Here is a 15,636-nt window from a genome sequence, read left to right as displayed (position 1 = left end):
TAGTGTTTCAACCTCCTCATTTGTTATGGGTCTGTTTAGTTTGTTCTCTTCTTGTTTGGTTTATATGAATCTAGACATTTGTCCATTTCTTTTAGGTTTTCCTTCTTAATGGAGTACATGTTTCTATAATTATAATTTTCTTTATAATTTACCTTATAATTTTCTGAATTTACTTGGTCCTTGTTTTAAAATTTCTCTGTTCATTTTTGATTTGGTTAATTTGGTTTCCGCCCCCCTCCTTCTTTTTGTTTAGTTTGGTCAGGGATCTGTCATCCTTGCTTCTTAAAGAACAAGCTTGTATATTCATTGATTCTTTTTATTATTTCCTTTGTTTTAGTTTCATTAATTTTTGCTCTGACTTTTTTATTTATTGCAGTTTAGTGGTTTGAAGTTTTGCTTATTCTCCTTGCAAATTTCTGAGTTGCATCCCTAAGTCATTTATTTGTGCTCTTTCTGACTTTTAAACGTAGGTGTGTGATTAGAACTGTCCATTTTGTTGTAGGACTACAGACCTACAATCTGGCCCACAGGTTTTGTGTTGTGTTGTGTTTCCATTTTTATTTAGTTATAGAATTTTTGTTTTAAATTTACTTCTTGATTACTCCTTTGACCCATTCATCATTATTTAATGAGTAGTTTAATCTCCATGAGTTTGTGTATTTTCTACATATTTATTTACTGTTGATTTAAGATTATCTGCATTATAGTCAGATAAGATATACAAAATTATTTCAGTTTTCTGAGTTTGTTAAGATTTGTTTTGTGAAGCTGGGCAGTGGTGGCGCACACCTTTAATCCGAGCACTTGGGAGGCAAAGGCAGGCGGATTTCTGAGTTTGAGGCCAGCCTGGTCTACAGAATGAGTTTCAGGATAGCCAGGACTATACAGAGAAACCCTGTCTCGAAAAACCAAAAATAAAAAAAAAATTGTTTTGTGTCCCAGAATATGGTCTATTTTAGAAAAGTTGCCATTGGCTGCTGAGTAGAAAGTCTTGGTGCAATAATCTGTAGATGTGTGTTAAGTCCATTTGGTGTATGACGTTATTTAATTCTAATGTTTCTTTTTTCTTTTTTGTCCACATGAAATGTCTTTTGGAGAGAGTTGGGTATTGAAATCACCTACTGTTTGGGAGTTGATGTTAGTTTATGTCTTTAATTGCAGTAGTATACTTTTTCTGAAATTGCAAGCAGCAGAGTCTGGTACAGATATATTTACTGTTGTATAAGTTTTCTTGGTTGATTGTTTCCTTGATTAGAATAAAGTGTCCTCTTTATTTAAAAAGTTTTCTCCTGATTTGTTTTAGTTTGAAGTCTGTATTAAATAGCAATACCTTTTTGCTTCCTGGTCACATTTGTTTAGAGTACTTTTTCCCAGCCTTTCACTTTAAAGTAGTTCCTATCTTCAATGCTGAATTTCTTGTAGACAACAGAGAATGGGTCTTGTTTCTTAATGTTGTTTCTCAGTGTCTTTTGATTAGAGAGTTTAGGCCATTAACGTTTAAAGCTATTACTGAATGATTTGTGTTGACTGCATGTGTTCTTAATTATACTTTGTTTCAGTAACTATATGTTAGGTTTCTCTCTTGGACTCTCTTGTGTCTTCTTATTTTTCTCTTTCGTCTGAAGTGTTGGTTTAAGTGGTCTGTTGGACTGTTTTTTGTTTTATTTTGTTTTGTTTTGTTTTTAGGGAGGAGGCATAAATTCTTTTAGTCTGTTTGTATCATTTTCTTTCTTCTTCATCTATGGTAGATATTTTTGCTGAGCATCTGTGGGCTTAGAACATGGAGTGCATTTCCTCCAAGCTCTATGGTTTTCAGTTTTCCACTGAGAAGTCACCTGTTATTTGATGGGCTTTCCTTTATATGTGTCTTGTGGCTTTTTTGTTTTTGCTATTTTGTTTCAATACTGTTTCTTTGTTCTGTTTATTTAGTGTTTAAGTTATGATAAGCTGTGAGGAGTTTCTTTTCTGGTCTTGGATAGTTAGTATTCTGTAGCCTTCTTATATTCGTATGGGTGTGTCTTTCATTAGCTTGGGGAAATTTTCCTCTATAGGCTTGTTGAAGATTTAGTCTATGCTATTGACTTGGGATTCTTTTCCTGTATCTTTAGCTATAATTTAAAGACTTTATTTTCTTTTCATGATGTCTCACATTTCCTGCACGTTTCTTACCCACCCTGCTCCCCCACTCCCCTCCTCCTGTGTGTGTGCATGTGTGTTTAATTTTATGTTTTTTGCTTTATAGTCTAATTCTTCTATTCTATCCTCATATCGTCCTTGATCCATTTTACTGTCAAGGATTTTCCCTGACTTTTCAAATTTAGGTGGAATTTCACTGAGTCTTTCAATTCTACCATAATTTCCGTTTCAATTTCTCTTCAACATTTCTATTTCTATTGTTGATTTTTCTTTTCTATCTTGAATTGTCTTTACCATTTCATTCAGACTTATGCTTGTGTTTTCTTGGGTATTGATCAAGTATTTATTCTCTTTGAATTTTTTTCTTTAAGTTTGCTGAGCTTTTGATTTGTGTCTTTTTAAAATTCTTTGAATTCTTTCATCAATATTATGATTATCCTTTTAAGTTCCATGTCCTGGGGTTCATCTTGGTAATTCTCATTGTAGAATATTTCTATAGGACTGATGGATTTGAAGGAACAATGTAATATCTCGACTTCATACTGTTTTGTTTGTTTGTTTGTTTTTGCTTTTTTTGTGATGAGACCTTGGTACTTCTTTTGTTGCTTGTAGGTTTCATGTGGACACAGCAGGCTATGCTGATGCATAGGATGTCCCACTAGACATAAGCATGGAGATTATGACATGTACAAGTGAGGCTCACTGGTCTGGACTGGGACTCTTGTTGTGAGACCCAGAGTGTATCTAGGAATTCAAAATTGTGTAGGCAGAGGAGGAGCAGGTAGACTTACTAGGCTCTGTTATGGAACAAAATATTCCATCTGGCCTGGGCCTGGACTATGGATCTGGTGCTTCCCTAAACCCCTGCCATAGGTTGACCAGAATAGGGTGCTTGTGTTGAGGAGCATGTATAGCTTATATGTGTCTCCATGCCATGTGGGAGGGCTAGAGAGACCCTGGTAGGGCCAGGTGCATGATCTGGCCAGTCCCAAGGGGGAGGGGGGAAGGAGCCAGAAAGAGGTTATGATTTCTGCTAAACACCAGGTGAGTAACTAGGATTATGCCAGGGAGCACAGGTAGGCTACCTCCATCTCTATGCTACTGGGTAGACTAGAGGGTCTCTGTTGGGAGCAGTCTACAATCTGGCTAGTTCCAAAGAGAGGAGCAGGAAAGCAGTCATGGTGAACAAAGTGCGGAGGACTATTCCGGGAAACTCAGGTGGCTTTCCAGAGGGTCTCTGGCAGGAAGAGGCCTATGAACTAATGAACCCCAAACAGGGGGAGAGAGGCCAGGATAGGGTCAGGGTTCCTAGAAAGCAGCTGAGGGGTGAGCCTAGTAGGGTTGGGAGACTGTGCCAGTGAGTGTAAGTCTAGAAATTCTTGATATATTGATTGTTTAATCTTATTGGTTTTTGAATTATATTAGTTTGGAGATTTTTTCTGGAGTGTATGCAGTATTTAGTTACCAGGCTAAGTATGTTCTTGCCTTTTAAATTTTTGAAAATGTGTTTTACTTTTTCATTATGCATTTTCATAAATAATTGGTTCTTATTTGTCCAGTCCCTGATTCTTTTTTCAGGCTCTTGGTGCCTCTTTTGCTGATTCCCCACTGCCCCCTTCTCCAATGGCCCCCTTTTTTTGCTTTCATGCCTAATGTATTTACTACTTGCTCTCTTTCTCTCTCTTTTTTAAAATGTCCCTGTTCCCTTAAAGCCTCTTCTTTTCCCTTCTATTCTTTTTTAAAAATAAATTTCATTGTATGTATTTGTGATTTACAATATGATGTTATAGAACACATATAGACTGTAAAATTATAGTAATAAATCACATTGATCTATGATTAATCACATATAGTTAAAGCACTTAGCTCTGTTTTTTGACAACAGAGGTATATAGAACAAAAATAAATGCCAGACAGTTTTTTCCCTTAAGATTCATGCTTAGTTTTTAATGTTAGCTCTGCTGTTCACTGGATTGACACCATAGGAACATTTTCTCATCAGAGCCTTTCTTTTGTGTCAGAGGGCTGAATTAGTTCTTCAGTTTTCTATTATAATCACTTGTATGTGGCCTCAATGCTTTTACTCTCTTGAGCCCCAAAGTCAAAGAGAGCAAGTTTGAGCCCCAGAAACTTATTAGATGCTTTGTACCTTAATCCGTGGCCCTATTTCCCTTGTCTTCACTACTCTGACATCCTCTACCTAGTCCAGACAAGCAGATGCTGCCTTATATAAGCTTGACTGACCTACTTGAAGTACTTTGTTTCAAGCACAACCACTTTTTTTTCAGCCTTAGACCTGGTGCCATCTCTTTAGTGCCCTGGGAGTAGGCTTGATTTTGATTCTCTCATATTCTGTTGAAGTCTAGGTTTTGATAATGTAGCCCTCTAAATCTTTAACAAAATTTGAGGCGAAGCCAGATCAGCCAGTTTGAGTACGAGAGGCCTGATGCAATCATTGCTCCCTGAATGCTTCAGCCCCTCTGTCATCTACTATTTACTGAATACTTGCTGGAAACCCAGGACTACTAGATTTTGACTACTAGGAGAAACATGGTCTGTTGGGCATGAAAGACTGTTGATAAGGACTAGGTGCTTTGGCCCACATTGGGTTTTTTTTTCTCCTGAGTCTAAAGGTAGGGGGAAATCAGGAAGTCACTGGAAACCACCTTTCACTTTCTGATGGGCTGTTTAAATGCAGATCCTTCATTGCACAGGAGACACATTGTTTTTGGAAATGAATACTAACTCAGGAGCTTTTGTAAACATTTGTCTTAAGTCATATCAAGTAGAGTTGAAGGTGATTTAAGTGAAGTGAAATATGTTTTCCCCCTGTTCTCTAAATGTAGGAGCACTACTATGTTAGATAAATGATGTTCTCGTTCTAGCCACCTTAGCCAGATGGTCACATTTGGATATTAGATCCATTAGTTTCTGTTCCAACCTGGCTTTTCCCCGTTTCCTCCCCCCATCCACAATCCTCTTTTCCCAGCAAGATTTTAACACGACATCTGTCAAAATGGATGAAAAATGACTTCTCCTTCTCTCTGCCTTGCCCACCCACCCTCTGGCTGTGGTGTTGATGATTATAGAGCTATGCATGTGGGTGGTACAGAGGACAAATTCTTCATGCAGTTCTAGCCCCCTCCTCCTACCCTTCTGGAAGCCTATGGGCTTTCTAGCCAGGAAACTCCAAGACTGAACTTCAAATCACAGACTGGGAAAAAACTGAAGCCTTCAAGACTATTCATAGTAACCCAAGGGAAAAAAATTAGAATTCGAATATGGATTTTAAGATCATTTTAGGTTACCTAAGTGACTTGGCACTGTTTGAGTTCTTCCAGCTTGCCTCTAGCAACAACCAGATTGAAGTTGGAAGCAAGCAGGTCTTAATGTCCTAGAGCTAAGAAAAAAGAACCATTGTCATTATTTCCTACATTAAAAAAGGGTTTTTCTTACCTTTTATCTCTGTTTCTTCCTCTGATGACCACAAGATACACATGTTGGTCTGTAATAAAATCTAGTATAAAATGAAAAAAAAAATGTAGAAACCAAGTAACTTTAACAAGCTTGTAAGCCACATAGATACATATTGTATAAACAGATTATTTGGCAACATAGCATTTTACAACCCAAGGGAGATGCTGCTCCCGACTCTGATCCAATTCAAAGCTTGCCTGGTGTTAGGATGCATGTGCATCACAGAAGTTTTAAAAAGAGGTTAACAATACTGTTTGTTGTAGATTAAGCAGATGTTTTATAGCCAGTGCACAAGTGATGTTATTTGTAAAATTCCACTCTGCTTGAGTACTTTAACTCCTCCTAGTTGTTATTTTCACCTTATCCTAAGTAGAAATTAAAGGAGACAGAGGGAGAAAAGACCCTGGTTGGAGTTATAAGCGAAAGCATTAAAGGGCTGGTGACCCAAGATCACATAGAAAGAAGCAGCCTAGCTGGGCAGTGGTGGCCCACGCCTTTAATCCCAGCACTTGGGAGGCAGAAGCAGGCGGATTTCTGAGTTCAAGGCCAGTCTGGTCTACAGAGTGAGTTCCTGGTAAAAAAAAAAAACAAAAAGAAAGAAAGAAACAGCCTGGCTGTAGAGTATAGCTTCATCAGAAGCACAAATGTAGGATTGTATCTTCCTACAATATTCAATTTGGCAATCCAGTCTGAGATTATAGCTAACTTGTTTAGTATATGTAAACCCCTGAGTTTAATCCCCAGTACCACAAGAAGAAGAAGAAAAAAAGAAGGCCCTTGCTCAGTTAGAGGCAAGGATTAGATGCAGAGATGGGACTAACTTATACAGATTGACGGTGGGGGAGTTACTAAATCTTCATGAGCACAAAGAAGGGTAGCAGCAAGGAAAACTGAAAAATACATCAAGCTACTCCTTATAGTAGCTTGAAGAAGAGAGAAGTGTGTGGGAGGTGGAAAACTAATTAGGAGACAGATTGAGGTGATGAGGGCCAGGCCTAAGAAGGGGTAATGGAAGTGAAGAATAATCTCATATCTGAGAGCGGTATACAAGGAAGAGAGAAAGAAGTTCAATAGAGTTTTGTAAATTAGAGAAACTTAAGAAGAAAAGGAATATGACACATTTCACATTTCATTGGAAGTGACAACAGGCATTTGCAAGGATAGAACTGGAGGCGGATGGCAGGCTTAATGTCATGATAGAGAATGATTTCTCTGGGGACCTAAATAGAAAACAAATCCCAAAATATCTATTGATTTGTTTTTAATGGAGCAGCCAAGGGCTAAAGTGTAAAACCCATTCCTCGGTTCTCCCAGACAATCTGGGAAAATGCAGGCAGTAGGCTATGCTTTAATGGAATGGCAGCTAGTCCCTTGCATGGGTTCTCATTTTCTTCAGCAATGGACCTTAAAAACAGCCTTTAAGCACAAAGGAAGGGAAGTAAGACATAAACTGCAAAAATGAAATCATTGTCCTTTATCTTTTGCAAAACTAAAGTATTCATTTCAACAGAATGCCCAAACTGAGGGAATTGAGGGATCATATTTAGTTTCAGTGTGCCATTCATTGGACTGATGGAAACATTTAGACGGGGCTAAGTAGATGGTTCAGTTCATAAAGTGCTTGCTTACTGTGTAAATAAGAGGAACTGAATTCAGATGCTAGCACCCGTGCTAAAGATTGGGCTTTGTGCCACGTAGTTGTTGTTTCATTCTTATGACAGTGAAGACAAGAGGTCCCCAAGGCTTGCTAGCTAGTCAGTCGAACTAAATTTGTGAGCTCCCTGTTTACTGAGAAATCCTGTGTCAAAATAAGGTGCATAGTCTGGGGAGATGGCTCAGCAGATAAAAGCTCATACTTCTCTTACAGAGGACCTGAGTTAGGCTCCCAGCATCTCTGTCAGGTGGCTCACAACTAGCAGTAATTCCAGCGCCAGATGATTCAGCACCCTCTTTTGGTCTCTGCAGATACCCCACACGTGAGCATACACTATCCTAGACAAATAAAAAAGTAAAATAAGATGCACCTGTAGAGACACACACACACACACAGAGATACAGAGAGATAGAGAGAGACAGAGACATACAGAGAGAGACAGAGAGAGGGGGAGAAAGAGAGACAGAGAGAGAGGGAGAGAGAGATTGAGATTCCGTGAGTTAAGATTTTTTCAATAGCCACTATTTGGAACTCTTTGTATATACTTACATGGCATTTCTTAGCTGTTCTTGAAGCAGACTGGGTTATAATTTGTCAGCAAATGCATGATGGTTGTCCTTTAACACTTTTGGCTAAATAGTCAAGAGTCTATTTACAAGCTGTTTTAAAAGGATAACTTGTCTACTCAGAAAGAACATAAAACCACAGCTTTAGTTATACTTAAAGGGAGCCAGGAAATGGAACTTAGCTATTGTTCATGCTTAGCCATTGAGAAAAGGGGCCATCTGAGGGGAAAGGATAGGAGAAACCCTATCCTATCCTCTCTTCATAGCCTTCCTTTTCCTGCTGTGTATATTTCTAGAAGGCAGAGCTTGCTCAGTTACCATAACAACAGTTGGAACATTTGTTATTCTTTACAACATATCGTGGTTTATGTTTAAATTTAAAAATGTATTTTGTTTTATATGCATGGGTCTTTTACCTGATTTAAGTATGTATCCCATATACATGCTTGGTGCCTGTGAAGCTAACTGGAGAGCATTGGATCCCCCTCAAACTAGTCTCAGATAGTTGTGAACCTCCATGTGGGTCCTGGGAATCAAAAGTAGATATTATGGAAAAGCATCCAGTGTTCTTAACTGCTGAGCCATCTCTCCATCCTCAGTAGTTCATTTTTAAGTGTATTATTCTTCTTGATATTAAACTTTAATATTCTGCTAGCCAGTCATGCTAATTAAATATCTATTTGGGCAATTATATTTTTTAGCCAGAGGGGAAGAATGAAAAGAATAAAAGCAAGTGATAACGTTCTTGAAAACCGAGTGAAGGCTGTGATCCTAGGGTATTTTATCCCTTGTCCTTGCAACTTGATATTGCGCATACATTTTACACGGCCAAACATATTCTCAAACATACACCTGCTAGTGAAAGCTTTGTGGATAAGCAGGGAACATTGGAGGCAGAGAACCAAACTTCATGGCAGCATAGGAGTGTCTGGGGAAGAATGAGGCATCAGAAGATAAAAGAACAGCCCCCAGATGACAGAAGTTTGCTGTCTTTCATGGATCAACAGTGTCAGGATAATAAAGGGCTTCCTTTAAATGCAGGGTCTCAAGCCCCAGTTCAGACCTACTGGATTAAAATAAGCTCTCTGCATCCTTTTATTCATATGCAAGAACATCAACATCGTTAGTGTGGATACTGGAAGCCCTATGGTTCCCACTTACTGGTAAATCTGAAGAAGAACCAGTATGTGTTTGGTGCTACATCCAGCGTGCTCTGGAATTGGAAGTTATTTTGTTAGATATCACAGGAGTGTTATCCCGTGACCTAGAAATATTTGTGTTCCATGATGTAGTAACTAAGCACCATCTCTCAGCTTTATATTGATATTTCAGGAGTAAAGGCAGTTGGGAAATAGGACTTTTTCCTGGGAAGTGAGGCATAAAGCAGAAGGAGAACAGAGCATGGAATTTGTGGTAGAGCCACTCCCAAATGACTTTTCTTGGCTTTCTTTATAAGGATCTGCTGCCAGCTTTATTTCAGTTTATTTCTCTGGCTGTTCTTTGAGTCCACATGTCCCTTTGTTATTAATTTTTGAGGTTTATGGCTTTTCTCATAATTCTATTCTCTGAGACAAGATTTCTTGGTTCCTACATTTTCTTCTAACTCCCAGAACTTTCTGTCTCTCTCTTCCTCTGACTTGTCTTGAAATTTGAACATATTTATATACCCAAGTAACTATCCTCCATTTTAACACATTTACAAGCATATTTGTCATCAACTCTTTTATTTAAACATTTTCATTGTTTCCTCATATAGCATATGTTTTAATAATCATACTTAGGATTGATAGCCTCTCCTGAAAATCAACTTTGTCCCCATTTCCTTCAAACTAAATTCAAGTCTCTTTACATATACCTCTTGTTTATTTAACCTCATTCCTCAGCCTAGCCTCAAGTACTCTTTTATTTCCTCAAGCATATGTTACTATCTTTTCTATACTTCAGTGCTCCAAAAAACCTTTCCTGGAGACAAATAACTGTATATTACCTCCTACCCATGAAGTCTTATACTAGGCTATTAAATCTAAGACATCCTAGGTGTTATACATCCATCATGCTAATCCACCCTCTCTATAATCTTGCCTGTGAAGCAGACATTATCCTATTTCATAGATGAAGAAACTGAAGCCCAGTGTTTCATAGTTGGAGTCTTTTGACTTTTGTAATATTGTACTCCTCAGTATCTCTGTTACATACTGACAGCACCATTTTGCTTTGTTCCTTTAACCTTTCCATTTTTCACCTCATATCATCATTGCTATTTTCTAAAGTAGCAAAGTCCAGAATGAAAGGTAGGGTTTCTTTTTGTTGTTATTGTTTGAGAAGAAAAATACCGGTGAGCCGATCTATGCACACAATGAGTCATTGAATGCATGCTGAAGGAGAAATGAATGTGTAAAGTACATACATGTATGAAAACCTTGTAGCAAATTAAAATTTTATTCTATACAGAAAAGTAATACATAGAACCAATTTTAGCAAGAATTTAATTTACTTTTATTAAAATACCTAGAAAATGGGAGAAGAGCATTCTTTTCCTCTGACAGGTATTTATGGTGAATGAGCACAGGAGCCGCATATAACTTCAAGCCCCTCTGGATTCATTATCTTCATCACACCTCTGCACACACACAACAGCTAGTTCTTGGCTCAGTGTTTTCTAGCTTATGCAGCAAGTAGGAGTGTAGAACTACATAGCATAGCTTACAAGTTAAAAGTAGATTCTCTAAGGAAAGGCTATATCTGCATTTGAATTTTGTTTTTATAGATGTTGTCCTGAACTGAGGGTCAGTATTCAAAGCTAACAAACTCTTGACACTTAATCAAAAGCTGGAAATATAGTTCGAACCATAAATCCTCATGATCATCTAGGCTTGGTCTGTCTGGGATTATTGAGCTAATTTTACAACATTTGAAGGGATGGGGAGAAACTTACCTATAAGTATTTTTTTTTTATTGAGACTACTTTTCACATCACTTTGACAGAATACTTTACAGAAAGAAAGTTAGGGAAAAATTTATTTTGGTTCAAGTTTTTAAAGGGTGTAGTCTTTCTTGGCAAGGAAGGCATGGAGGCTGTGTGAGCTCTTTTTGTAGCAGCAGGAGCATGTATCAGTTTGGTCATACCTTAGCAGATCAGGAAGTAGAGAGCTTGGGCTGTTATTAGAAGTGGGTTCAATTCCCATGGTCTGCCTCCAGGTTCAATTCCATCTCGGTTCAATGTCCCAACGTCCCAAGGTTCCAGAAATTCCTTAAAAACAGCACCACCAACTGAGATCAAGTTTTCAAACACATGAGCCTTTGTGGGGCATACCACATTCAAACCATAGCAACCAATGACTAGCAATTATCTTTCTCCACTGAGACCAGAACCAGTAGAAATTGATTATTTTCTTTGGAAAATAAGCAAGATCAACATAAAAAGGAATCTCGTTAGAGAGTGGGTTAAAAATCTCTTTCCTGAGGGTTCTTTAAGACCATCTATTTTATAATAGCTGATAGCATTCTGTATAAGGGAGTCCATAGTAGTAGTCTGGTTCGATGGTTCTTAGGTCTAAAGACCTGTTTCTCTAATTTATTCATTGTTACTGGCTGAAAAACCCTGAACTTCAGTTTTTCTCATCTTTAAAATATGGGCAATAATGAAACACAGTTCATTTAGTACAGATTATGTGATATGGTGTGTGAGAAAACAAGTTGCGAATAGTAAAACACAAAGTATTTGAAATATGTTATAAAAGGTCCTGCTAAAATATTTGTACTGAATTTTTCTTGTGTCTTAATTTTTGTGGAGAACGTAGAGGTTAAAATCTTGAACCAAGAAGTGTGTCTTAGGCAGGACCTGAGGGTTAGTGTACCTTAACCAAGACAGAAGCTCAGTGTACATTTAGACCTACATATTCATATGTGTGTAATGTTCTGCATATTCAGTTCCTGAGAAGACTGTAGCATTAATTCTCTGGACAGTGGTCTGTTGGAGAGGGTATATATTCCACACATGAGTGTTTGTTATCTTTGAAATGTTTTATCTTTGGTCTTATGGAACCATGACTTCCTTAAGCAGACATTCCCTTCCTCAAATAGGCTCATGGGAAAGCTTATTTATAAATGACATGTTCAGTAACTCAGTACACACAGAGAGTGAGAGTGTTTGAGTTTCCTTGCCAAGCAGGCCATATGTTCTCTAATTCTAAAAATGTGCCTTCACAAATGCTGGGATGACCAATAGTTACAAGATGGAAGAGTTCAGGGGGAAAAAAACAAATGAAGATATAACACAGTGGTCAGTAGCTAGAGAGAGACAGTCTACCTCTCTCTCCATCTTCATCTATATGTGCTTAAATGAGGGCCATGGCTATATGTGTTTTTGTTCATGTGTATGTGGTAATGGACTAGATGTTTGTTTTCTGTTGTGTGGAGCCCATTCCAAATTTCCATGAAATTGAGTGACCCAGGTTAAAATTAAGGACTATGCACACCCTCTACCTTATTAAATGATCTTCAGTTTCTGGTTTAACCTCTTTATTATCATATTTTTAAAAAATCTATCAAATGAAGCCAACAGAGATTCTCTCTATATTCCACAGGATAGCTGAACAAATTTTTCAGTGCATATTTGCAGACTTGAGTTTATCAGGCATAGCACAGCACATACTCTTACCACATGGAACGTGATGGTGAGGAGAGCTAAATAATACACTACCAACTCTCAATTGGTCAGTTTCAGAAGGAGGAGAAAGGGAAAGGAGCACAAAGAGTTGAAAACAAATATGCCTGTGCTTCATTTTAGCCATTCCTGCTAGACAAGTCTTTCTACTTTAAAGAACCAGGACTGGTGTAAAGCACCAAGTAGAGAGAATAGAGCTTTGTTTATTTGTTTGTTTTCATTTTGGGAAGAGGAGTTCATGAAAATAGATAAGAGCATGATTCTTTGTCCATATTCTGGATTATTCTATGTACTTACTAATAGAGAACCAAAAGCATTGTTTGTCTTGTAGTCCAATATAGCATGCATGTTGGTGTCATTTTCCCTTCCATCACCACCTCTCATCACTGAAACATGTAAGCTTTACCGTTAGATACTAGATTTGTGTGAGGAAGTGCTTAAGTAGACAGTCAGATGTATGGACTGAACACATTCTCATTTTGTCTCCTAAGCTGATCACTGGAGATTCCATCGTTAGTGCTGAGGCAGTATGGGATCACGTCACCATGGCCAACCGGGAGTTGGCATTTAAGGCTGGCGACGTCATCAAAGTCTTGGATGCTTCCAACAAGGATTGGTGGTGGGGCCAGATCGACGATGAGGAGGGATGGTTTCCTGCCAGCTTTGTGAGGGTGAGTGCCATCCTTCACTCTGCTCTTTTCTCCTTGGCTCTCCCTATATGCAATCTTGTTCTGCCCATTCCTCTATTGATAGGTTTTCTTTTCTCTTTTTATTTCTTTTTCTCTTTCTCCTTCTCTGTCTCTTTTGCTTCATTCCTATCCCTTTCTTTAAAGTTCTGCTTTTCTAACCTTTAGACCTTTCTTTTATCTCTTGTTTATTTTAGTTCCATTGTCTGTTGCACACTTTTTTATAAGTCACTTCCTTTGTCTGGTCTTTTCTTTCTAGATTTAACTTGGCTAGGTTTTGAGGTTTTTTTTCCCAACTCTATGAGGCTGTAAATATTTTTTTTTTGCCTTTTGTTTCCTTTTCCCCACATCTACTTTATTTTCTATATTCCCCTTTTTGATCCTTCCTTCTAGATCCTTCTTATCTCTTCCACTCTTCATTTTTGCTCTCTTCTCTTTCTCCTTATATCAACTATACTTCTTTCCTTTTTTCTTTTTTCTCTCCTTGAAGAAAGTATGAACTATTATGTACTGTCATAGTCTTCAGCTATTAATGTCAGAGTATGTACTCCCTGTTCTTCAGGGGCAGAGATTACTCATCGAAAGTCTTACTTCTTATACAAAGCCGAATGGCTGGGATCTAAGACATGCTATGTATGGGAACAGAAAGCCTGTAAAGGTTTGGAAGGCTTTGGATGGCTTGATGGTTTACCATAAAGAATCTGGCACATTAATGATGGTGTTCCTGTGAGGCCTCTGTTTTCAATAGGTCACCTTTTAGCAGGTTGCTGTGCTAAATTTTCATGGGCCATGTGTCTCAGCTCTTGGCTTTTCTTTGAGGTTGTTATTTTGAATTTGTTCTTCGAATATTGGAAGGGCAAGTTTTTCCCATCTGCAAACTGGTCCTGGCAATCATTTTCTGTCCAGGAGATAGATATCACAGTGAATGAGCGACAATGAAAATTTCTTTCTGGCAAAAAAAAAAAAAAAAAAAAAAAATAGCTAAAGCTCATGAGGATGTGCTAAAGGCCACCCTTGCTATAGCCTATCATCTTTTTTTAGTTCCTTCTGGAGTATCCTTTTTTTCCCTTTATATTTCTTTTTTAAAAAGAAATTCTTTGAGAATTTCATACATGTATATAATCAAAGATCTTTAATTCTTTTTCAGTCCTGAGGAACTCAGAGCCTCCTATATGCCAGGCAAGTGCTCTACCAACTAAACTGTATCACCATCTTCATTGCTGGTTTCTTCTGCAATATAAGACTTAAGTATTCTGGGCCCAAAGAAAAGGTTAGCGGGGCATTGGCTTTGGAGAGCAAAGGACTTTTTATTTACATTCGAAATGCTGTCCCTCTCTCACAGTCCCCACTCTCCTCCTCTGAAAGGGTGGGGTCCCTGGGTATAATTTGAAGGAAGGAGCAAAGCATTAGAGTTAAGATCTTGGATTGCAACTTCATTAGTTCCTACAAATGTGTTTTTAATTTTTATTGTTACTATTTTTGGCAAAATTTCAACTGAAACATAGGGGTCACATGGCAGACTTTTTCCTAAGAATATAATGAGATAATATATGCCAAGAAAAGATTTAACACAGTTATACAAGTATAAAGTACTTGAAAATATCTACCTATGTTTTAGTTTTTACCATAGTATAGTTGTGATCATTTTTTTACAACCTTAGTAGCTCTACCAAGGTCTACATTTCAAGGCTGGCCATATTAGTTGAAAGAGAAACCCATCCTTGTAGGGGATATCAACTTATAAAGCACAGTTGATTGATTGACAGGATTTAGGTATTGGCTTAAGCAAGGAAATAGATAGAATTGTCTCTTGTCTCCTTCTTTGCTGAATGTTTTCTAATGAAATATCTAATCCTTTATTCTCTGCTTATGTAGCTTATTTCATTAATGCCTTGAAATGTTATCTGTGTCCCAATCCAGTTTTAATGGTTGATAAATTAGTCCCTAGGGTATTCAGAATGAACCCATCAATAACCACAAGACTTAAGAGCTGGTGTGAATCTTTATGCACATAGAGTGTATGGCTCCTGTGCTGCCCAGCCTCTCCTTTTAAAAGGATAATTAAACCGCACTTAAATATTAATGTGTTTTGTTTTCAGGGAAATAGACCATGAGATAAGAAGGATATTGAGCAAGTCAAGATGACTTAATGAAATGACTGTCAAGGTCAATCTTTAGAGAATATCTATGAACAAGCACTGATGGCTTTAAGTCAAAGGCTAAAAGGAGTGATATTTCAGGCACACATCCATAGTAGCCACTTCGTGTAGAATATCCAAGAAACAGACTAGTAAAACCTAGAATCCAAATTAAACACCAAGTCCCTCCAAATCACTGAATCCACTTATAGTCTAATCGTCTGAACAGTTTTCCAGTGAAGACATGCAAATAGCCAATAAATATTTTTTCAAATGGTCAATATTCTCAACCAACAGGAAAATATAAGACATT

General features: G+C 37.7%; 1 protein-coding gene across 4 annotated transcripts in view; it reads left to right on the top strand.

Annotated features, from left to right (window-relative positions):
* Arhgef9 (Cdc42 guanine nucleotide exchange factor 9) overlaps window positions 1–15,636 on the top strand; it is a 119,478-nt gene that overhangs the window by 22,455 nt on the left and 81,387 nt on the right. For all 4 annotated transcript variants that reach the window (XM_031365120.1, XM_031365112.1, XM_031365101.1 and 1 more), the window contains exon 2: window positions 12,991–13,170. In XM_031365120.1, coding sequence (XP_031220980.1) covers window positions 13,045–13,170 — 126 coding nt within the window. In that variant the 5' untranslated portion in view covers window positions 12,991–13,044. The remainder of the gene's footprint in view (window positions 1–12,990; window positions 13,171–15,636) is intronic.

This window comes from Mastomys coucha, chromosome X (assembly GCF_008632895.1).
Source record: "Mastomys coucha isolate ucsf_1 chromosome X, UCSF_Mcou_1, whole genome shotgun sequence".
Taxonomy (NCBI): Eukaryota; Metazoa; Chordata; class Mammalia; order Rodentia; family Muridae; genus Mastomys; species Mastomys coucha.
This window is presented reverse-complemented; position numbering and strand designations above follow the sequence as displayed.